Source organism: Sminthopsis crassicaudata, chromosome 4, assembly GCF_048593235.1.
Source record: "Sminthopsis crassicaudata isolate SCR6 chromosome 4, ASM4859323v1, whole genome shotgun sequence".
In the NCBI taxonomy this organism is placed as follows: domain Eukaryota; kingdom Metazoa; phylum Chordata; class Mammalia; order Dasyuromorphia; family Dasyuridae; genus Sminthopsis; species Sminthopsis crassicaudata.
Window position 1 is genome coordinate 349478708 of NC_133620.1, and position 25173 is coordinate 349503880.

The 25173-nt window shown below is 43.4% G+C and overlaps 1 protein-coding gene across 1 annotated transcript in view; it reads right to left on the reverse strand.

Annotated features, from left to right (window-relative positions):
- Nucleotides 1-23717, reverse strand: part of PIP4K2B (phosphatidylinositol-5-phosphate 4-kinase type 2 beta) — a 28513-nt gene extending 4796 nt beyond the window's left edge. The window contains exons 1-9 of the mRNA XM_074261345.1: nt 23440-23717; nt 11924-12021; nt 10348-10444; nt 5180-5332; nt 4343-4489; nt 3643-3681; nt 3088-3201; nt 1006-1264; nt 169-272 (exon numbers count right to left, since the gene is read on the reverse strand). Coding sequence (XP_074117446.1) covers nt 169-272; nt 1006-1264; nt 3088-3201; nt 3643-3681; nt 4343-4489; nt 5180-5332; nt 10348-10444; nt 11924-12021; nt 23440-23598 — 1170 coding nt within the window. The 5' untranslated portion in view covers nt 23599-23717. The remainder of the gene's footprint in view (nt 1-168; nt 273-1005; nt 1265-3087; nt 3202-3642; nt 3682-4342; nt 4490-5179; nt 5333-10347; nt 10445-11923; nt 12022-23439) is intronic.
- Between the last annotated feature and the right edge of the window lie 1456 nt (nt 23718-25173).

Here is a 25173-nt window from a genome sequence, read left to right on the forward strand (position 1 = left end):
AACCTATCAACTCTTAGAGAGACAGAGAAAGAGCCTGGCTGCTGCCTCCTGAGAAGCCACTTGGGGAGACTGCTGACAAAAGGGACTCAGCCACAGGGGCCTCTCAGAGCTCTTGTCTCAAGGTTCCCCCACCTGGCCGCTGCCTAGTCTGGAACAGGGCAGACTCACCCCATGTTTCACTGTTTTGGCAGCGTGTGCAGCTTTTTTCTTGGCGTCATAGGGTGTGAGGATGTCAATGATGGCCATGAAATACACTTCCTTCTTAGGCGCATCTGGCAGGAAAACGGAGAGCAGGAGACAGCTGGATCAGACACAAAAAACACCTATCCCAGACATGAAACTCAGAGATTCTCAAACCCTCTCTTGACATCTTAAAATAAAAGAGGATACTATTTTACTGTATCCTCACAAGCTGTGAGGCAGAGGGGTCAGACAAGTTGGTCCAGCTGAAGAGTTTTTAGGATTTTGTGTTTGAGTAACTCAGAAGGCCTCCAACCACCCACCCACAGGTCAGGAAGCACCCAAAATGTTCTCCTTGGGAATCCCATTCTCCCCTATTTTGCAGAACATGATCAGGATATTTAAATGAAGGAAGATGAAAGCAGATTCTACTTTGAAGCCCCTTCCCCTCTTCCATTCTGAAGTGATTAGAAAAAACTCAGAAAGGAACTCCTAGAAAAGCAAGCTACTAAATGTAGCACAGGGAGCTTGGAGGGCATGGAGACAGCTCATGAACACAGGGGCCAATGTCACTTTTTCTGGGGATGGCAAAAGCAAGGAGAGAAGACCTAAAATTTAGAGCTGAAAGGAACCTTTGAGATAACCTATCCCAAATTGCCTTATCTGAGGTCATATGCTACTTAATACAGGTCCCATATGGATTCCCAAACCAGGACTCTGGTTGCCATGCTGTAGCTGCCACAAGCAACAGCTCTTACAGATGGCAAGGTTCTCTGGCCATGGGACTAGAAAAAATAGGGGTGATAGAGCAGTGCTCCCACTTACTTTCATGGCTCTTCATGGCATAAACATCCACAGATGGGTCAAATTCCCCAGGGCCAAAGAATCGGGGGAAGTTGAGAAGGTTCCCAGGGCTGTCGGGGGGTGTCCCGTAGGAGCAGAGCAGATTGCCGCCCACCCCATCATTCTCACATTCCTCATCCTCTGCCCGCTCCTCCACTTCCATCTCCTCCTGTTCTGCCCGGTCCACATCATGGATGCCTACCAGAAGGCTGTAATCCATGATTTTAAGCTGTGCCAAGAACTAAGGGAGGAAAGAAAAGAAAAGGATCATACAGAAAGTTCCAGTAGGTTTTGTAAAGGGGTTAAGGGTAGAAAAGTTAGATGGGGAAGGAGGCAAAAAGAAGGGGGGAAGGCACCAAAGGTGAGAGAAAAACTTCACCCCACGAGGAGAAGGGAACAAACTTTTCCACCTCTTCCCTTTATTCTTAGCTCTCCTGGAGCAGATGAAGGGTCCTAGGAAACAAATGCTTCTGGGATCATCTAGTCAGCTTTCACTTGACAAGCCCTTTATTAATGAGGCTAGTTTAATTTGGCAGTGGCCACAAAGGGCCTTCACCCTGGGCTGTTACCCGATGTGACATATCCATTACAAACAGGGAGGGAGAATACATCTGGACCCATGAAGATCTATTTCAACTACTGATGAACAAGACATAGCCCTTGGGGAGTTAGGCATGTCATCTTGATATGTGAAGATCAGTGTACTGTTTTAAATCCCTACTAGTTTAGTATTTTTGTTATTAATGCTAATCAAGTAATTGACACTTATAAAGTTTTTAAAAGATGTTTAAAATGTATGTATGTTAAAAAAAACACCAGGAGGAAGATGTTTCCTCATTTCCATTTTTTACTTGGGGAAGCTCAAGTTCCAAGATGAATACACAGTATATGTCAGAAGGGGAATTTGAACTCAGGTCTTCTTGACTCCAAATCCAGCTTGCTTTCCATTATTAGCATAAGATAAGAAAGCAGTAGAAAACTATGCCAATATTAAAATGTGGAAGGAAAAAAAAAAGAAAAAAATTTTTTTTTTCAAGAGAGCCATAAAGGAAAGACAAAGGAACAGAAGGAAATGTGCATTTATCTAGCACTTACTAGGTGCCAGGTACTTGTTAAATCAAAAATAAATATCTCATTTCCTCTTCACAGCATTCAAGGTAAGTCTGTTATTATCCCCATATTACAGGTGGAGAAAATCAGGCAAACAAAGATCAAGTGATTTGCCCAACATCCTATGCTGAATTTGAACTCAGGTCTTCTTGACTGGGGGGGGGGGGGGGCGCAGCACTTTCTCCATGCTACAACAGCTGTTTCAGAAATGCCATGACATTTCTTTAGCTGTTTTAATGCTAACATATGTTTCTCAAAGAACACAATGATTTCATAAATTAACAGACTGAAAAACAGGTGCCGGCAATAATTTTTATATAAAAAATACATTTTGTGTAGAGAAAACCAAGAGCTGTAGTGAGATGGCCCCAATGTACAGTGCTGGGCTTGGAGACAGGAAGATCTGAGTTTAAATGTGGCCTCTGACATTTTTGAAGTGTGTGATACTGTGAAAATCACTTAACCTCTGTTTATCCCCTTTCTTCAGTTGTGAAATAAGAATGATAATAGCACCTTTCTCTTGAGATTATTATGTGGATTAAATAAGATAATATTTGTAAAGCTCTCAGCACAGTGCCTGGTCCATAGCAGGTGCTTAATAAATGCTTGTTTTCAACACTTCCTGGTTGTGTACCCTGGGCAAGTCACTTAACCTCAATTGTCTCAGCAAAAAAAAAAGAGAAAGAGACAGAGACAGAGAGAGAGACAGAGACAGAGGAGATAGTATGGTCCTTCTTTCCTGGAAACTCATAATTTATTGACAGAGGTAAAAGCACATACACAAAATGTCTAGAGCAGTTCTAAAATCTATATATCATAGATCTGTAATATAAAAGCCAAGCAGGGATATCAGAGAAGAGGTGTTCTAATAACTTAAGTGGATGCAGCCCTGGAGGGGTTCCCCTGGATCATCTCCCATCCTCTCCCTAGCAGAAGGATGGCCATATTTATTACCTCTACATCCCGTTTTAATTTCTCCAGGAAATTCTTTTTACTCTCCTCCCCTACATGCAATTTCTGTCCTTCATTGAGGAAGTCGTTGTCTTTGAAGGTTGGCAAATCCTTGGCCTGTGGAAAGGGGAAGGCAGAGTCAGGCAGGGTGGGCAGCTCTGGGACTCATCCCCCCAGGGAGGAGTACAGGGTGGGGAGACACAAATGCCCAGCCTGAGTGGTCACCAGCCCCTTCCATCGAGTCTCAGTCCTAGCTTCTAAAGGGCCCTGAAGAACCAGGGAGGACCTAGAGACAAGCCACAAGAAAAAAGCAGAGGTGAGGGCCTTGGATTAGTGATATAGAAGCTGCTAAGGCAGAGGAGCCTTGTGGGAATCTCATTCTTTAAACATTAACAGATCTGATGTATTCCCCAGGCCACTTCTGCTAGGCTGGGCTCAGGCCTAGAGCTAGGGGATAAACACTCTCTTCCCTGGAGGGTCTTGCTAATAGAATGTCTATTCCTTCCTGCTGAAGCTATTCCGGACACTGGACTGTGGCTACTAAGCGCCCCAGCCTACCTTCTCTTTGTCGCTTGCTTCTCTGGACACAGTGGAGCCCTGAGGAAGAATATAAAAGAGGAGTAGGTGGGGAGAAGAGGCAAAGACACTCTATATCTCATGGGATGCTGGAAAAGCCAAGTCCACATAGGACTGGCCGCTGGGGAGTGGGGAAGGCTGGGAGAAAAGAGAAACAACTGGGAAGTTTGAAGCTGTGGTATCACTGCCAACTTCAGAAGTCAGAAGTGTGGACAGACCAGTTAAATTTCATAAAGGGGAAAAAAGGAAAAATAAGTTCTACAATCACAAATTGTTCTCCAGGCTTACAATCAGGTATCTTAAGCCAAAATCAAGTGACCAAGTGGACAACTCATCCCAACTCATCTCCATTCTCATGCCTCATTGTGTAAATCCTGCTAAAAGAAGTTCAAGGCCTTCCTCTCTGTCCATAAAGGACGAAATCTTAATGGTTAAAAGCAGGTTAAAACTAGCCTCCTGTCCCCCACATGCTGAGAACCTAGGCTGCCTCTGAGGCATAGGGAAGGAACATGGCATAGAACCCATTTGGAAGTAAAGGATAAAGCTTCCCCCACCCCCAGCCATCTTCTCAGAAAGACTGCAGCTCCTCCAGCTACTTCACATATACGTGGTATTTAAGGCTTACCATACATTATCTCACTGGCTTTCACTGGACGTGGGAGTCCAGGGGCCCCACAAGTACCTTGAGATCGTACTTCCGGTGTACAGTCAGCCGGTGGCTGAACACATTCCTAGTGACCACCATGTAGGTCTCCACACCATCCACAGTCAGGCGGTACATGCCCAGGAATTGGGGCAAAAGGGTGTTTCCATGACACTCCACTATGAACTAGAATGGGAGGAGATGGGAAGAAAAGAAAAAAAGAGGAGTAACAGCTGGATATAACAGCTAGGACAGATGGGTTCCTTCCTGTACAAATCACATCAACAATTTTGGATTTCTAGCCCTCAAGAAGTTGGACGTGGGCCCCCCTCAGTTCTGTTTCTAATGAAACCCTGGCAAATGAGCATAATAGGGGCCTGGCTTGAGGTGCAACTTGCTAAAAAAAAAAAAAAAAAGGGGGGGGGATTAACTCCAGCTTTAAGTTCTATCCCCATCCTGGGACCAGAGTTGCACCTTGCACTTCCCCATCCCCCGCCACTTCTCTCCATGCTTCTGCAGCATTGACTTAGTTGTTGGAGACAGAAGCCACGAGGGCTACCAAGCCCAACAAGTACAAAGAATGTGGTGAGCACATTAGCCAGGCTTCTTTTCAGACGGTTTCCAGGAAGCTGGAGGTTCACTCCAGAAAGGAACAAGGCAAGTGCCCAAGTGTTAGTGAGGAGGCTGGGAGAGCTATGCAGATAAGGATGAGTCAATAGAACCTCCATCCGCTTTCTGCAGCGGTGTCAGGAGAGGGCCAGGGCCTGCTGTTGGAAGGCAGCACCTGCTCTCCATTGCCATGGACCTGCCTCCCCCCGCCCCGAGACCACAGCGTCTATGTTCCCTTCCACAGCTCAGACTTGGGGCTCCCCATACCTGGTGGTACTTCTTGAGAATATTGTGCATTTCGGCCACGTCCTCACTTGACACAGCTTTGATGACGAAGCGACGATCATAGGTAGTGAGGAAACGTGTTCCACATCTGCCCTGACTGTCACTGTTGATAGGGGCACTTCGAGTCACTGAGTTCTGATGGATTAAGACGGAAGTTAGGCTGGCCGTGGGACCCCAATCAGTACTGGGTGTCTTCCTTTCAACAAGGAGTTCGACCCACCCCTCACCCTGCAGATATGTATGAGGATAAAGACACTCTAAACTAAAGCTGCCCACTTATTTTCCCCCAAAGAGTTTTGAGTAATAGAACTAGCGCTGCCCCTTTTTCTCTCTTCCCCTCCTCTATCCTAGGGCTGGTATGGAGAAGTAGTTATGGAAAAAGATATTTCCTTCAATTCTAGCTCCAATGAGATTCTCTCTGACCTAGAAGTAGGACCTCCTGGTCAAAGTCCTTTGACATCCAACCTGATCCTGACACATACTGTGTGACCTTCTAAAAGTCACCACACATCTATTATCCTCAGTTTCCTTATTTGCACCAGGGAAGATTAATCCCATTCCCAGTTACCTCCTGCTCTCCCTTTTATGTCCTATGAAAACAAATGTAAGAACTGGGTGTTGTTTTTTTGATTTAATTCAAAATATATGAAATATATACTCAGTGCAAAGTCCCATGCCAGGTCTAACAATCTGGTAAAAGTATATTGACTATACTGATGTACAAAATAATAAACAATTTCATGAAAGAAGTACAAAGTGAAGTTTGAGGTACAGGAGAAAAAGGTTTTCCCTAAAGGGGAAACTGGGGTAAGGCTTGCAAGTTGGGCTTCAAAGAGAGAACCACTATTCCAGTTCACACCACACCCCAAGGGGGAAAGCTCATGGGCCTGGTATGGCTGCAGAGCCATGGATGCTTGGCACAGAAGCCTAAACGTGGGGGCACCATAAGGAGCTGTGAGTACTTGACCAAAGAGAATCACAAAGCATATCTGTCTGGTAATGAACAGTTTGGGTTAGAAGAGGGAGAATGAAGATGTCAGGAAAGGGGCCATTGCCATAGTCCTGGCAGACAGCAAGGGAACTGGAGGAAGGGGTGACTACCAGAGATAACAGAATCACAGAAATTTCAAGAAGGGGACCCCAGAGCTATCTAGTTCAACCCATACCTAAGAATACCCTTACTACCTAGAACCCTCCTGACAAGTGGATCTCTGGTGTCTGCTGGGAGACATCCTAGAGAGAGCCCAATCCTCCTGAGGCGGCTGTCTGCCTTTGGGCAATTCTCATTGGTAGGAAATTTCTCCTGATTCCAATCCTAAACTGGCCTCTTGGCAATTTCCACTCATTGCTCCTGGTATGCCTTCTGAGAACAACCAAAAGAGGTCTCGTTCTCTTTCACGTGACATTCTTCATATACCAAAAGACAGCTGGCAGGTTCCCGCCTGCATCCTGTTTTCTTTAGGCTAAATATTCCTAGTTCTTTCAGCCTCATCTCCTGTGACACAGACTTACTGGTCACAGCTCTCCACCTTTCTGGACACTGCAGCTGATTGATATCATCCTTACATTGAACAGCAGATGCGAGATAGCATCTGACCGGGGAGAGAGGACTTTCCCTTCCTTATTCCTGGAGGCTCTGCCCCTCTTAGTGCAGGCTAAGACCACATTAGGATACCATAGTGTTGATTCATCTAAGTTTGCTGCTCTCTTTAACTCCTGGTCTTTTTTAGACAAACTGATGTCTCACCATGGAAAAAGACTCAATGGGATTTGTGGCAGGTAAGAAAGAAAGGATTTCAGCATAGGTGAATGGTAGTGCCATTAAAGGAGTTTAGGGGAAAAGATATGCTTGATTTTGAATGTGTTGAGTTGGAAACACATGGTCAAATGCCCAAATGGAGACACACAGAGACATGGGTCTGAACTACAGAAGAGCAGTCGAGGCACCCCGGCAGTCCCTGGAGCTATGGAAGTGAAGGAGCCTGCCTGACGACAACTCTTGGGAGGGCCTGCCTGGGTGCCAGGAAACAAGTGAAACATGGACTCTCCTAGTTGCCGTGGCCCTCAGGGCTCTCTCTGAGAGCAGCAAAGGGCTCTCACTTCCCCAGCCTCCTGCTTTGCATTTACCAGGGCTGTCAGAGTTCTGTGGGGAGCTTCTGGGCTCTCCATTCCTTTTTAAGACTCCATCTCTTTTGGAGGACAGAGACTAGCAGCAGCCATGGAACACTGTCCGGTCCAAACAAAGTGATCTGTCTAAAGGAGGAATAGTCAATGCTGGAGAGGTACACTAATAAACTGACAGTGGAACTATGACTTGTTCTCAACATTCTAGAAAGTAAATTGAGATTATGATAACTAAAAAGTGACTAAAAAGTACAAGTTTTAGATTCTGTGAGCTTTCTGCTAAACATAGACTTCAAAGAGGTCAAAGACAGAAATGAAATCCTCTATATAAGTAAATAAGTCACTGTAGTATTTTTTTTTTCATAACAATACACTGGAAACAAAGTAGGTAGGTGCTCATTGGCTGAGGATTAACTAAACAAATTATGGTTAATGAATGTAATAATTTTGCCTCATAAGATAAATGAGAAGAGTAGAATCAAATCTCTTCTATGAACTGATGAAGTCTGAAGGAGGACCAGAAAAATAAGGAACAAAATGGAAATGGAATTATATCCATGGAAATGGAAAAAACCCAACCCAATTAAAAAAAACCAAAACTAAATATTGTGTTATTAGGATGACCATGCTTAGTCCTGGAGAAGAAAAAGAATATCACCCTCCTTTCATTTCACTGCAGAGGGGAGAGACTATGGGAAAAAAAGCCATGCACAAACTGCTAAACATGTCAGTTATGCTAAATTATTTTTTTTTAAATTTTTGTTAAAAGGGAAAGTTTACTGGGAAAAGGGAGGAGAAACATTCAGAAATGAAAGTGACCAAAAAAAAAAAAAAAAAAAGGTCAAAAATTCTTGTCAAACCATCAAATTTCTTTTAAAAAGAAAAGCAACCCTTTGGAAAGTCAGGGGGCAAGAAAGTGATTTTCTGTTTACCAGACTCTCAGAAAAATAGTGGGTTATTTTGGAGAGCAAGAGGGAAGTGGGAGGCAGGAAAGTACTTCATATTTTTCTTACATGCTTAGCACATTATGTTATGATGATTATTTATGTACATGTCATATTTCCCCTGCTTAATCATAAATTTCTTGAAAGCAGGAACTGTATCTTCTATTTCTTTCGGTGGTTGGAACAACTCTTGAATACAGTGGGTGCTTAATAAAGGTTTTTCTTTTGAATGAATGTTGAAAAATGACATTCTTGGGCATAAGGCTTATATTTATCCATTTCTAAATATTTGGAAAAAAATTTATCCCCAGGTCAGTGCAAATGCTTAATTTCAATATGTTTTTTCTCCCCCTCATTTGATGCCTTCCTTACTTTTTTTCAAGTTTTCTCACCCCAAACTCCCTTGGGTTAATTTACATAGGCCTCAGTATTCCTGGGAAGGAAATAATATCGTTTTCATTGTTAAAGGAAAACTGAGGCATGAAATGAGGGGTCTTATGAGAAAAATTAAATTCTCAAGGACTCCTGTCAATCCAAGTACATTGCTACTACTAGGTCTGCAAGCAAGGAATGAAAGTGAAAGGACTGAGTCTCAGCCTGGGCTTTCAGGCCTAACAGGAAGAAAAGGTACATGAAGCCTGAAAGTTTTGATGTATCATACTTTCTTTCTCAATAGTGGAAATTCAGTGCATACATGATAATGCTCCCATTCCTGACCTTCTACCTGGAAAGACCAATGTGGCAGGAAGCCCAAAGAAATTCTTTTCCAAGGCTTTCAATCAACAAACAGATGAAGAGTATAGCTCCTTTTCTGAATAATCTTGACTTATATGATCCTCCCTAAGCCCCGTCCAACCCTCAGCACAGCCATCTACCCAGCAAGGCAGCTGAAAATTTCAGTACATAGCACGATATGAGACATGGAATAAGAAGTAAGCCACAGTAGAGAGTGATGAGGAAAGACAACTTGCTGTCACTCCAATGACTAGAGATGATCAAAAACTCCTCATGATTCTTTCCTAAAATTTGAATTTTACTTTGGGCTCTATTCTAATACAGGACCAGCATATGTATATATATAAAAGTTGAATTTTAATTATTCAGGTATTGGTTTTTTCATCTCACTCCTTATTATTCTTTGTCTTCAGCTAGGGGACAGGTTTTGGAAGAGGAGGGTAGAGAAAAGTCAGGAAGAGGGAAGGAGGGGAGAGCACCGGACCAGACCCCTTTTGATCCTGGAGACAAGCTCCAGTGAAAGATCTACTTGGGTGAAAAGAGAAACCCCTACTATGGCAAAATGGAGATTTGAGCATCCTTTACAGATTTAACAAACCAGAGTCTCCTGGTTCTTAATATAAGGATCATCTGTTATCTCCTATTACTATATAGGTGAGGTAGAAACCCCCACACTTTCCCAGGTCTTATTTGATAGAGGCCTGGTTAGGTAAGGGAAAAAGGCCCAGATGAAGAGGTAGAAGAGAAATGAAAACCATGAGGTATGAATCACACTATAATATTCCTGATAATAGAATCAGTTTCCCCAATTTATGAAAGGGGGCTGATTCCTTCAGCCCACAAAAAGCATCAAATGGAGGGAGCAGTTAATCTACCCTGCCTGTCCCCCTCCCCCAATCATAAGGGGCTTATTTTATTTATTACCTGACACTCATACCTGGGAAGGAGTTACACTAGCCTTGAAGTCTTCCTTTCCTAATCTGTCTTATCTGCTTTAAGAAGTCTCTTATCTCTTGCTGGGAACAACTCTCTTAAGTCAAACTACGAAGGAGAAGGGATCTTCAGCCTAGACCAGGAATGTCAGATCAAAATAAAGTGGTTTTCATGGTCCCCTCTTTCATCCCATTGTTCAACCTCCCAACAACCCTGACTCATGTTTCCTGGGTCCAAGAAGTGCCAAGGCCCTGTTGTCAACTAAGTGGTGCCTTTAGCAGCAGAACTAGCACCTGAATTATCCCGGGGGAAATTGCTGCTTCGAACTTCCTGCCCCCCCCAAGGTCTTCGCCACCATCCACCTATCCCCACCAATTCAAACCTCAGGCCCCCTTAAAAAAAAGATTCTCTTACCTGGTAATCCTGATCATCAATGCCAAATCTTTCCCGGAGATTTCGGAACACCATTGGGCAGTACTCTTTAAATTTAAATCGACTGGGTAGGTTCTCCCTAGGGGAAAAAAATTTTTTTTTCTGTCCACTGGGTTTCAATGGAATACATACATACCAGTCTACCCTCCGCTACTATGATAAAAAAACTCCTGAGGAGTGATATCATGTCAAATGTCTTCAAACTTGACCCTTGTTTATATCATCATTTGCAACCAATGAAACTGCTCAGATCATTGCCCTGGAGAGAGATATGATGACCTAAATCTTGTGCCTTCCTGTTAACATGAGAAGGAAAATATCTTTGGGTCTGGTGCTTTAAGACATGAGTCTACTACCAAAAGACTGCAACTTTTCCTGGAAGGCCTCCTTGCTTACTGCTGCTTTTATGACTCCTTTTCTCTACAGTTTGATGGGGTTTCCAGTAGGGAGGGAAATACAATCATCCCCACTACTGTAGGATGTAAAATAAGAAATTGGCTTCAGAATGTTGTTGCCAGTACCTTGCCTATTCCTCCCATTAAATGTAGGGGACTTCCTGCTTTTGTCCAAGAGTAATGGGAATATTTTTCAGGGTCAATGGATGCTGAAACTGTGATGGGCCCAAGGTCCTTAGAACCTCCTGGATCCTACCTGAACCCCAGGAATACAAAAGTCTCCTTCTCCACTCTCAACTAGAGACTGACGATGAATACAATTGCTCAGATTTTGCTACCTTTCCTCAGCTAAATAGCAGTTTAGTTGGTGGCAGCTGGAGATGGCTTTTAGAACAAAGTATTCTTATTACTCCTTGTGGAATAAAGACATTGAGGGAAATTCACAAACAAAACTCAAGTCTCTGTAAATGGTGGGGTTAAAACAGTAAGGCTGTTGAACCAGGAAAGGCTGTGAAGTGCAAGAAAATTCAATAAAAATTCAAAAGCACAAAGGATGATGGGGTAGGTAGTACTTAGATGGCAGGAGCAAAGGGCAGAGGTCTCCAAAGAGCAGAGAGAAGTCCTCCATTTGGTCATCAGAGAGAAAGCCCAGAGGCTTTAACTTCCTACCCCAGATAGTTTAAAGGCCCAGAATGGGAAAAGTAACTGAACAGAGTCCGTGGGCTCCTTACCAGTCTTATTGTACCTGTACCAATCAAAAAGGAGTATATATCTACATTGTATCTACAGGGAGTATGACTGCAGGCCAGACTAGAAACATGCCAGGCAGCTTCCTGCCTCTTCTCAAGATCAAGACAGCTTGGCAGCCCCACACAAGATACTTCAATTACCAGGTGGCTCACTTCCACCCAAGCTGGTCTTCAGTGAGTCCTCGGTACCCAGCTGAAAGCTCACTGGGAGCCTCACAGCACTATTGACGAAGTGAGGTAGGTCAAGAGACGGGGTGTGAGGGGAGAACCAGCAATTATTAGTCTATTGCTTTTTTATTATCTCCCACCCCTAACAGATATTGGCTCTGTCACTGGGACAAGTCTGGCCTCCAAAGTTCTCAACTGAAGAGATGGTCTGCCCTCCAAACAAAAGAACTGACCCTAGGAACTTACTTATTGAAGAGATGATTATCCACCTTGATCTTGCTGTACGCTTTGAAGTCATCTGGCATTAACATGACAGGGACTGGAACATTGCTGAGCTCATTGATCTGCAGGAGAAAACAATGAGACTCATGATTGTGGTGAGGTCTGCATTGGAGAAGAATTTAAGAATTCTCTACCCTAGATAACAAGAGCCCAATGCCAAACACGATCCTGCTTTCCCATCTTTTCTCTCAAACCTGATTTATTCATTAAGAATGAGATCAAACTCACTATACACTTCAACAACAATACTATATGAGGATGTATTCTGATGGAAGTGGAAATCTTCAACATAAAGAAGATCCAACTCACTTCCAGTTGATCAATGATGGACAGAAATAACTACACCCAGAGAAGGAACACTGGGAAGTGAATGTAAACTGTTAGCACTACTGTCTATCTACCCAGGTTACTTATACCTTCGGAAGCTAATAATTAATGTGCAACAAGAAAATGGTATTTACACACATATATTGTATCTAGGTTATATTGTAACACATGTAATATGTATGGGATTACCTGTCATGGGGGGAGGGAGTGGAGGGAGGGAGGGGATAATTTGGAAAAATGAATTAAAAAAAAATTAAAAAAAAAAAGAATGAGATCAAACGTCATCATTTCTTCTGTATCTGACTCTGCTGTCAAAAAAAAAAAAAAAAAAAAGCATTTTTTCTACTCTCTCAACTCCTAAGGTATCTCCTTTAAGCTATTTACAACATTTCATCTTATAAATAATTAATTTGTGCACATCATCTCCCTTACTAAGGAGGCAAGATGTTATACTGCACATGGTGTAGGACTGTGGATCTGGAAGGCAGCTAGTGAAACGTGCCTTGTCAGGGAGGTGGAAGACTTAAGGTGCAGAATCAGGCATTCATTGTCAGATATGATTAAGTGGGTTTGATTTGTTTTGTTTAACTGTACCTCTTTGTTACAAAGATTGGAGAAATGCCATTGGGAAGTGACAGTGATATCTGAGAAAGAGAGGACAGAAAAATCAAAAGGCATTAGTACTGAAGTCAGAAGACCTGCCTTTGGTTCTGAGTTATTCATTGTGTGATCCTGGGCAAATGCTTTCACCCTTTAGGTATAAAATGAGGATACCACCATTTGAACAAGATACCTGCCAGGGTGGAAGTGAAAATAAAATGAGATAGATAATTTATGAAAAGCTCTTTGTAACTATTAAGTGCTACACCAACACAACACTGTTGCTACTAGATTGCAAACTTTTTGAAGGCCTGACTTAACTTATCCTCATCCTTCATAGTGCCTAACAACAAAAACTTCAAGCAGAATAAGCGTCCAGTATTTGTTGGTTGAGATTCCCAATTGCCCAGACAACTTGGGCATGTCACTTCAGCTATCTAGGACTCTCAGCTGCTTCTTTTGCAAAATGATGAGGAAGCCCTAGGCATCTATTTGAATTGCGCTCATCTATTAAAATGTCAAGAAACTGACTTGAAATGGATAGGGAACCCCCCCCCCCCCAAGTGGATCTCTACTTGGTATTTGCTGCTTGGTAGTTTCAACTCCAGAAAACAAGATGCACACCCCCCCTCCCCCGGGGTAAGCTCATCACCTCTAATCTTATTATCAGGCTGCTAACCTAAGCCCTGACTGACAGGCCTTCCTCAGCCTTTTCTCCTCTCTGATTGGAGGGCTGCAGGGCAGGACACCAGATTCTTCCCAATGCCTTTATTCACAGAAAACAGAAACTTTGCATCTGCTGCCCTGCCGGGTTTCAAATGCCTCTGGGACCCCTTGGTTTCCCACCCTGAACTTTCTTTTTGTGTCTTGTCCCTTTCTTTTGTGTCTTTGTCCCTTTTAATGTAAGCACATTGAGGGCAGAGGCTATTGGGAAGTGACAGTGATATCTGAGGGGGGAAAAAGCACCAACAAAACATTAAAAAATGAAAAGAGATTAATACTAGAAGTACTAGTGCTAGAATTAATTATTGAATGCCATGGGAAAATAGTTTCACCTCCCAGCTATAAAATGGAAATACCACACTACAAGAGTAACCCTATTGAAGGAGTTTTTTGTTTTTAATTGATTGTGTCCCCAAAGCTTAGTACAGTGACTGGCAAATGGTAAGTACTTAATAAAAGTTAATATGCCTGATAGATTCTGTTGGCCAAGCCACTTAATAATGCTGGATATCTCATTTTCCTCATATTGAAAAGGAGGGGGGGGGGGGAAGGTAGGCGGCGCAGTGGATAGAGCACCAGCCCTGAATTCAGGAGGACCAGAGTTCAAATCTGGTCTCAGACACTTAACAGTTCCTAGTTGTGTGACCCTGGGCAGGTAACTTAACCCCAGCATCAGAAAAAAAAGAAAAGAGGGCGATTGAACTAAAGGATCTCTGGGGTCTTTTCTCTAGCTCATAATCCTCTGAACCAATGAAAACAAATCTCACAACACTTCTTTTTTAAAATTTTAAATAGATTTACATCTCTTACATTTCTCTCTCTATATCCCTCTCACTTCTCCAGAAGCAGTTTTAAATAAAAAGAAAATTCAATAAAACTAATTAACACATCAAAAAAAAAAGATCTCCTGTGCAATGTTTCAACTGCAGATTCCTACTTCTGCAAAGATGTCTTCTAAATTCTTGTTTAGGACAAGTTTGTTCTTTATAAATTTGAAACATCTGAATAGCTCTTTAACATTAATGGTGAAACAATTAGAAATATGAAACAGTATATCAAGATGGACATGATCATTACAAATTGGATAGGAAGTATTGTATTCAACCCCATTATAAGGTCAGACTAGAGAAAAGAGCAAAAATCTGTATGGAGGGAAAAATTGACAAAGTTCTCCATTGAGAAAGTTCAATCAAATTTTCCACACTCAATTATTCTTATTCAAAACTCTGACCAGTGACTGAAGTGAATCATTATATTGCTCTCATCCTTATTTCTCCATCACTCACAGGTCCCGTTCAGCAATGAGCCAGGACACAGTGGAGTGGAATATTAAACAAAGGTGGAATTCCCACTGGTTCAGAGGGGAAAAGGCTGAGTCAATTCACCTGTCTCACCTCCAAGAAACCTCTTTCATTATAAGGCAGACTACCTCACTGTGTTATTAGCTGTAGATGTTCCCCGCCTCGCTTCTCCTGAGTGTAATAAACCCAGTTGCCACTAATGCATTCTGGATTTACCACTGTGACCTTAGTCATTACTAATGGACCCAGGGCCAGAGCATTGTAGCTGCTAGGTGATTTCTATACCAATCATCCTTATCTCAATGTGGCCCAGAGTGGCAGGCGAGGGGGGTGGGGTGGGGAGAGAACTTAACCCAACCCAGTCATTAAGATTCTTCTAGGAATCTTAGAAAAGGCATTTAATTCGCTACCCTTTTTAGGTTTCATATCTTTTTCCTTGGAAAAGTCCCAGGAAGTTCATGTACTGTGACTCAGTCTGGAGGGAAATCCTGCCTTCCCAGAAATGAGAAAGGCACACTCTTCATTTTACTAATGTGGAAACTGAGGCAAAGGACTCAGAATATTTCTGGCAATCAGCTATGTGCCATATCAGAGGTCAGGACTAGGTATTTTACACCAACACCATCAGCTAAAACCTTAGTATTTGCAGCAGTAAGAGATGAGATGAGAAGACACTTTTCAGAGGTCTTACAAGCCCTCTTTTCTGCTACCTGTTGGCAAACTTGCTTGCTAAGTCTGAGTTTTGACTAAAACCATTCTAATTTTCAGTGTAGGACATTGAAGAAAATAACATATAAGCAATTCTGTTTCTTTTTCCCCTTCTCCCATAAAGCTTGATTCTTAAATATGCTAAAGGAGGAGCAAGAAGTACATCTAAGGAGGCCCTCGAGTATAATACAATTAATTTATCTCTTTTTCAGTTGAGTCCCAACTCTTGGGGAGACTATATAAATGACCTGAAGAATAAGGGCTTGTAGCGAACTGCTACACCAGAGTCCAGAATTTAGGCTTTATTATGGGACCAAGATGAGATCACTTTCTCAACAGCTTGGAAAAGGGAAAATAACTTTGCAAAACCATGTTCAGGAATACCAACTGTATCTATTGAACAGTATTTTTTCTGAGAGTTGAGGGGGATAGGGGCAAAAGGTGAGAGAAACTATGTGTATGGCTGGGTAGGAAAAGAGTCTCCCCTCTGGGTTACTCATGCCATCAAATGGTGTTTTGGCAGAGACAAATGAAATCAATAGATAATGTATACATCTAGGCTCAGGTCATAGAAGAAAGTTGTCTCTATCATCTGAGCCTTTTCTTCTCTCCTCGAGGCTTCCACTCTATCTGCCCCCCCCCCCTTATCAACCGAGGATCTGATCCTTTACTGAAAAAAAAAGGCCATTTTCTCTGAGTTCCCTTTCCCCCATTCCTAAATCTTCTATGCTTTGACATTATCCCTTATTCTCTTCCCTCTTTGTTCTAATCTTGGAGGAAATCGAGGCCTTTCTCTTTGCTAAAGCCAAAACTTCTACTTTTTCCCTTGATCTCATCCTCTCATATCCTCCTTGGAACACTGGTCAGACAATCACATCCCTTTTTCTTTCTAAACGGTTTCCTATTATACTGACACGATGCTGCCTAAAAACACACACAGGTCTCCCTCATTCCTAAAAACTCTTGCTTGACCGGATTATCACCTTAAGCCATTGTCCTCTCTCTCTCCTGGAAAAAATTGTCTATACTCCTTGCCTTTGCTTCCAACTCATTTCTCATTCTTTTCTCCCACCACTCTTAGTCTGACTTCAAACCTCACCATTCGACTAAAATTCTGTTTACTGCATCATAGATCACAGTAATTGGAAGAAGCTTCAGTTTCAGAGGTCCTCCAGCACAAGTTGATCATTTTACAGATGAGGAGGCTGAGAGTGGTTAAGTGCCCTGCCCAAAGTCATACAGATAGTAAGAGTCAAAGACAGTTTTAAAACTATATACTTTCCCCCCTATGCATGATGCTTTCTGTGGTAACTTCTCCAAAGTTACCACTGATTCAATGGACTTTTCTGAGACCTCATCTTTATTTCCTTCTCTGTAACAACTGATACTGTTTACTATTCTCTCTTCCTAAACACTTGCTCACCTTAGGGTTTTCCTGACATTGTTATCTTGTTTCCCCCATCTAACAGTCCCCCTTGCTGGACCATCCATCCATCCATCTTCCTCCACATAAAATCCAAGGCTCAATCCTGGGCCGCCTTTATACTTTCTCATTTGATGACCTTATCAGTTCCCATGGATGCAATTATTAATGCTATGCAGATTTCTTTTAGACTGGTTATCCAGTCTAGCTCTAATTCTGTACTGGCATCTTGCCTGTTGGAATTTTCAAACTAGGTGCTTCACAGGTGCTCAAACTCAACAGCTTCAAAAAGAGAACTCATTTTTTTCCCTTCAAACTCATCACTATTTCTGTTGAAAATAGCATCATCTTGGGGCAGCTAGGGGGTGCAGTGGTTACAGCACCAGCCCTGAAGTCAAGAGGACCTGAGTTCAAATCCTGCCACAGACACCACTTCCTAGCTGTGTGACCCTGAGCAAGTCACTTAACCTCAATTGCCTCAGGGTGGGGGAAAGATAGCATCATCCAGCTAGGCACAAGACTTGCTAAATTCCTCATTCTCCCTCATGCCAAATTAATTGCCAAATGTTGTCATTTCTACACTTTGCTTATCTCTTATTGATCTTCAAAAAAAGATGGATAACAACAATGCAGTGTTGTAATGATTGTTTTTATGCAAGTTTGGGCTGAACTAGATGACCTCTTGAGGTCCCTTCTAGCTTTCATATTAACTACATTATAAACCAAACCCCACTGAAACATTATGTTTTACAAATGTCTGACCATATGAAACGTAAATCAAATTATCAAAACCTACTGGGCCCTCAAACCTTGTTTCTCATAGTAATGAACAACATTAAATGAGATGTACTACCATGTGATTAAATATGAAAACAACCGTCCAGATACTAAGTTCTGAAAGGGAAGTGGGTGGGTTAGAGTGGCCACAGAAGAATCCATGGAAGAAACCAGACATAAAGGGTGAGTCGGAATAAACAAGCCTAGAACCTGGGAGAGCAAAGATGGGATGAGCATACAGAGCTGAATGAACAGTGAGTAGGCTAACCTGGATGAAATAAAGTTTCTGTACGAAAAACTAAATTAGGATAAGATTAATAAATAGGATATTAAACCTAGGTGGACCACTAATAATCTAGTCCAACAATCACATCCTATTGATAAGACACCTAAGACTCAGAAGGGGATAGTGATTTACCATGGTTCCCAAATCCCAGGGCAGAGCCAGAAACAGGACCAGGATATAACAATTCAGTACAATGGAGAGTGCTGCAGGCAGAGGACATGGGTTCAAATCCTGCCTCTTATGCTTATTACTGTATGTGACTTGTAAACTGAGAAGGCTGTACTAGATAGTTTGTTGTGTTCCCTCCCCATCTAAATCAATAATTCCATGAGATTCTTTTTTTTTTCCCCTTGGGTGAAGCCAAGACGTTGTTAAAGGTATTTAAGGGTGTTAAAGTTCAACATCTTCTGCCTAATATTCATTCTATAGGCAGTAGGAGGCTACTGTAAGAAGAAATATGCTAAAGACAGTATTTTTAATCTCTCTGTTAACCAAAACACATATGGGGGGCAGCTAGGTGGCGTAGTGGATAAAGCACCAGCCCTGAAGTCAAGAGGACCTGAGTTCAAATCTGTCTCAGACACTTAACACTTCCTAGCTGTGTGACCCTGGACAAGTCACTTAACCCCAATTACCTCAGCAAAAATAAACAAATAAATAAATTAATTTTAAAAAACCATTTGAGTCAGTTCCCTTCTTGATATTTCTCTTTGTTAACCAAAACACTTCTGGGAGGGTTCCCTTCTTTTTAGTAATGAATACTTTTAAATTCAATAAAAACACGAGGAAGAAAGTAAAATCCATTATACTCCAAAATCAAATATAAAAATGCCACAGGCTTTATTCAGTCACAAAAACCTCATAATCATCACATATAAAGGCAAGGATGATCCGTGCCAGAAGAAAGAATATTTCCATTGGTGAAACTGAGGATCCCTTGGAATATTGTGTTTGACCTACTGTACCATCACTATGCCTTAATCAACATGGATAAATCATGAAGTGACTGAATATGAGCCCAAAGAGGAGACCTTGGTAATCATGTTCCACCTTTCCAAACACTTCTCCTCTGCCTCAGAGCATCACCTTAGCTTAGCTGTCCTTCGAACTGCTGCACTGGGGATCCACGGAACCGAGTTCTAATGCTGATTCGCCAAAATGATCACTATCTCTGATACGTAAAACACATGTTCATGTGTTCGTTGTTGTCACTGTTGCCCTTCTATCGTCCATTTTATCCCCCTGCCACTGCCCATCACACCCTCCCTCAATCTACCTTCTCAGGGGCTGTGCTGTCTACCATGTCCCTTTAAAGCATTTTCCATAATGAGCACGCTTTCTTCAACCTACTCCCACCCTTTGGCTGCTGAAGATTTCAGCAATCATATGCTTCACATTTTTCCTCTGAAAAGCCAGTTGGCTTTCAGTGGTACTCATCATGATAAGCTCACTCCCTACCACCTCATCAGGCATGTTGGGCCCATTTATCTAAGAGTCTTAAACTCTGCTTTCCCATCTCTATATGAAAGCCAAATAACCAGGTACTTTATGAGCATGAAGTTAAAAGACAAAACGATCCTAGAGAAAAGTCATAGCCATCTTTAATAGCTACTACACCAGATGCTCCAAATGCCACCACAGCCCTGAGTCCACCTTTTCCTAGGATATAAAATTAATGAAAGATTTAATAATCAAAGAGGTGCTGGGATCTCAGAGTTAGAACAGATTATAAATTGTTTTTTTTTAATTCAAGTACCTCATTTTACAGATTAGGCAACTGAGACTGGAACGAACCTCAGAAGCCACTAAATACAACCCACATCCAAATCATAAACCTCCTCTTCCCTTCATCACACAGCTGGCAAGTGATCCTCCAGCTTTGATGACAGACTTACTTAGGGGTAACCTATCTTCTAAGGCAGTGTATTCCACTCTGAGATAGATCAAGTTGTTGGCAATTTTTTCCTTTCAATAAGTCTAATCTGTCTTTTTGTACCTTTCCACCCACTGTTCCCAGCTCAGCCCTCTGTGGCTAAAGAAGACCAAGTCTAAAGTTTCTTCCCTATAATAGCCTAAACATTTGAAAACAGTTATCAAGTCTCTCTACATCTTCTATTTTTCTAGGAACACATCCTTGATTCCTTATGACCCAAAGACCTTTACCGTTCTCACTGTCTTCCTTTGGATGTTCTCCATCTTATAATATCTTCTGTAATGTATGGCTCTCAGAACTGAATATAATTACCCATGTGTGGTCTGTCCAGGGAAGATTTCCAGTAGGAAGACTATCACCACCCCTCCTATCCTTGAACACTATATTTTTAAAAAAATGCAACTGAAGTCACATTCACTTTCTTGGCTACCATATCCCACACCATGGATTCATATTGCACTTTGCATGTTACTAAAATCCCAAGAAATGTTTATATGTGCCACTTATCTAGCTAGGCCTCTACCTTGTACTCACAAAACTGATTTTTTTTTAACTCAAGTATATGACTTTTTATTTCCCGCATCACATCATCTTATTACATGTGACCTAATGTTCTAGATCTTTTTGAATTCTAATGCTGTTCTCTGCATTTGATTTCCCTCCCAACTTGGTGCCATTTGCAAATTTGATTAACATTTTTATTAATGACCAATAAAGACAGAGATGGCATGCTAATAGCATAGGACCACAGAAAAGAAAGCTCCTTGGGGATTTCTACCAGAAACTTCCTTCTAAGCAATTAATGACTCTCCTTTGGGCCCAATCATTTACCCAGCTTAGAATTCACCTAAATATTCTAGTTTCCATCTCATTGTACTTCATCTTGTAGACAACAATTACATAAGACACATTGTTGAATGCTTTCCTAAAATCTTTGTCATTTAGGAGGCTAAAGAGCTCTTATTCAAAAAGGAGCCACTTTTCTTTTTAAAGAAATTGTCTTCTAAGGAAGGACTTCTATTCACCAAGTAAAATTGAGTCCCAGTCTCCTAGAGATTCCAAAGTACTCTGACAGTATCATCTGGAGAAAACTATTCTCCCCATTTCACAGCTAGAAACAAAGAAATCATGAATCTCCATATAATCTGGGATGCAATTATACAACATTGGAAGATTTATCCCTCCTGCTGAAAGCATGAAGTCAGTGAGGCTCCCCCAGAGATGCAAATTATTCTTAAAAAACATGGGCCTTCATTCAAGCTCCCAAGCGCCAGAAGACAGTAATCTATAGAAATTAACAAAGGAGAAGGGTACCAGTAGCCCTTTCCTAAACACAAGTTAAAAGGAATCATTGGAACCTACTTATCTGTCATTCTGACTCCCTCAGATCCTATGAGTATTTACAAGCATGACTTGTAAAACTTTCTGCCAATAAGTAAAAATAACTTACCAAGCTTCTTCAGCAATATCAAGACAATTTCCATTTGCCCTTGACCAAATAAGTATATTCCAATTCCCTGCCTTAGGACAATGAAATATGCCAACATAAGCATATCCAGTGTATAATACTGCTTCTGGATACATTGGGATCCCCTTATTTTTTCTAGTGACCATGGAAAAAATCACCTTCCCCCTAAAATAAGACAGTAGATTATGTGATCTTTGAAAACTTTCTATATTTCAAGATCTTCCAATTTTATACACAAAGAAGCTGCTGCTTACTAGGGCCAGAATTGTCTAAGAATATTATGGAGAAAAAACACAGTAGGAGGTCCAGATGGAGATCTCTACTTCAGGACCTGATCCTACCACTATCCCTGGCTGACCCCTGAAAAAAGTATAATCAAAATTCCATAGCCACTGAAAGTTCAGAATTGCATATAAATAGAATATTTGGCCTAAAGAAACTTCTAAAGGACTGGTAGTTGTGAGCCTACAATTCCCCAAATCCATGTGGATGACCGCTATAACACAATAACTTTTCCAACATGGTGTTAAACACAAGCATACTTTTTTTTTCATTCTCAATAAGACTAAAGACTGGATCAGAGAAAGGTGGGAACAAATCCTACTGGGCCTTACTCACTTTTGCACTACTCGGTTAACATCTGGGTACCTGGGACAGAGGCAAATTCAAATTTGTCAAGAGGCCAAAGCAAGTGAAGAAAAGAGTGGTTCCTTTAATTCTCCTGTTCTATCATTTGACAACTAAGATAGCTCAATGGGTACTTAAATGAAATTAAAGCAAGAGGAAGAAGAAAGGGCCTTAAGCAATCGGTTCTTGAACTGAAGGGTTCCCCAGACCACTAGCTTGGCTGGCTTCAGCACCTTGTGGCCATCCCTTCCTGGGCCAGCACTGCTGGGTAGGTAAGCCCTGGCCGGGAAGTGACGGACAAAGAAACCTAAAGACAAAGTAACATTTTGCACTGGTGTTTTCCCCACAAACCTTTTGTTCTCCATGATTATACCCTTTCCCACCTGAGGTTGGGACTCTAGATTATGATCTAGGCAAAATTTTAAAATACACAGTCGTTGGATGTGACACCTGGTAAAAAAGGCACAAAAAAGACACATTTCTTCTTATGCTCATCACACTCGGGACTTACCAACCTAAAATCGGTTACATCCCTTCTTCCTCAGCTCTCTTTCCTAGCCTGGCTGGGAAGGAGGGTTGAATAAAGATGCTCCCTAAGAGTACCCGTACACACACTCTCCCCCACCGAGACTGCCTCCTGCCTGGGGGAAGGGGAGATGTAAGGAAAACCTCCATTTCTGCAGAGGGGGTTAAGAAGGGCAGGGGAGACGGGAAACTTTGTGAAGTCATAGCACCGGGGCAGAAGACTCGGGTCAACCTCACTCCCAGCCCGCCCATCCCCGCCCTCCATTTCCCACCCTTCAAATCCTGCCCTGGCTGACCAGCAAGCAGCGCTGGGGGGAAGAACCCAGGCAGTAAAGACAGAAAAATCAGAGCGGCGGAGAGCGAGCGGGAGGGCTGCATCTTCCCCCTGGCCTTCCAGGAGAGCCAGCCTATGGGTGGGGGCGGGGGTCCCGTTAGGAGCAGCACACCCTGTCAGTCATTGTGTGTGTATGGGGGTGTTCTAAGATGCAGGAAGCAGAGAGACACAAGGACGGGAATTACCCGGGAGACACCGGGCCTGGGGGAGCCGCATCCAGGGGCTGGCAGGCACCCACGATGGAGGCACCATGCGAAGGGTGGGGTGCATGCATCGATGGAGGGGCCGGGCCGCGGGGGCTGCGATGGGCCCCCGGGAGGTGGGCGCAGCCTGCAGGCAGCGGGAAGGCAGCGGGCATGCGAGGGGCGTGGGGCACCGGGGCACGCAGGGTGACACGCGCGGACGGCGGAGGCGCGTGGGGGGATGGGGCCCACGGGAGGGTGGTTACCGTGTGGTTGGCCCCCCACATCAGGACGCTCAGGATCGGCTCGCTAGCCCGAAACAGCTTCACTTTCTGGCACACGAAATGCTTCTTCTTGGTCTTGGTCTTGCTGGCGCTGAGCGGCGCCACCGCCACCGCCGTGGTGCTGGTGCAGTTGGACGACATGCCCGGACGGCGGCGGCGGCGGCGGCGGAGACGGCTCCTGAGCCCGGGGCCCGACGCTTCTTTTCCCCGGCCCGATCCCCAGCCCTGGCGGTGGCGGCGCCCTCACCGCCGCATGGTACCGCCCGGCCCGTTACCTCCCCCCCGCCCCCGCCCCCGTGGTACTGTCCGCCCCACGCTCCTCCCTCCCCCCCCGCCCCAGGCGCCGGGACGTCCCGCTACCTAACCCGCCCCCAGGTGAGGGAGCCGCCCGCCTCCGCCCCAGTGGTACAGCCCGTCCGAGGGAGGCGGTGGCCGCTCCGCCGGCCCCTCCCCGCTACTGCTTGACAGCACCCGGCCCAAACCGGCGGGGCCTCCGCGGGACCGGAAAACCCGCGCCCGAGCGGGGAGGGGAGGCGGACTGGGTCGGTGTAGCTATCCGCCGCCTGGGGGGGCTCCCCCGCCCCAGCCCCCCGAAGCCCGCTTTGGCTCCTTCCCTCAGTTTGACGCGCCAAGATGGCGGCAATTGCCGCGGCTTGAGGAGGGGAGGCGGGGGATGAAATGCAAGGAGGGTGGGACGTACCATCCCCACCACGAGGGAGGCAGGCAGTAGAGAGGAGAAGGAAAGTGGAAAACTGAGGGAAATCTCCCCCTGCTGTATCCAAGCATGGATTGTCCCACTCCCCTGGACGTAGGGCGTGCTCCGCCCTAGGGCACGCCCCTTTACCCCAGAGCCAATGAGAAGAGAAGACCGGGAACTCTGGGTTTTATGAATGGGTCCAGCATCCACCCACCTGGCGTCCCTTACATCTCCCGCTAAAGCGGTGAGTGGAGGGACCTTAAGCTTCAAAGAATAAGTCAGTCATCCTCAGGTTGACTGCATCAGGTCTCTTTACTTAAAATGAACGGGTCATGCCATGGGTTGCGTACTCATCACAATGGAAGAATCTCCTTACTGAACCTCGTTTTCCTTCCTTCTCTAACAGGGCCATGCCATCAGGGAGGTGCTGCTTATGACAGGCTGTATAAAGTCTCACTTTCTCCTCCAGAGCCAATAGGGTCCAGTGGCCAGATAGAGATCAGGACGACTGGCGATGGCTTTGGACGCAGTGGGACACATTGTCCTTTGTAAGCTAAGAGTTTTTCACAGGTCTCAGATTTGACTGAGGTTAACTGACCATACTGAACCTACATAATTGATGATTCGGCTAAGTTAGAAGCATTAATTACCGATTTCAAAACCAAGATGCTTAGGTTGCTAAGAACTATCCCTGTTCCCTCTTAAATGCTACAGGTTAAGATACAGCGTCCCAAAGGTCTTTTTGCAGTTTTTCAATTAATAAAAGCTGTACTAAGAGTTAATGGTTGAAATTATGTATATAAATAAATAATAATGATGCTTAAAATTCCTAGCATGAGAGGGCAATATGAAATTCTGTCCCTAAACTTAGGACACGAAGATGGATGAAATTAAAATTCTATGATTGTGTTCAGATACAAAGGAAGAACATATATCTTAATCCATTTTCTCTAGAAGATAGTTGTTATAGCCAGTGTATAAATAAATTGAACTTAATTCAGCCATCAGGATAAAAGTAA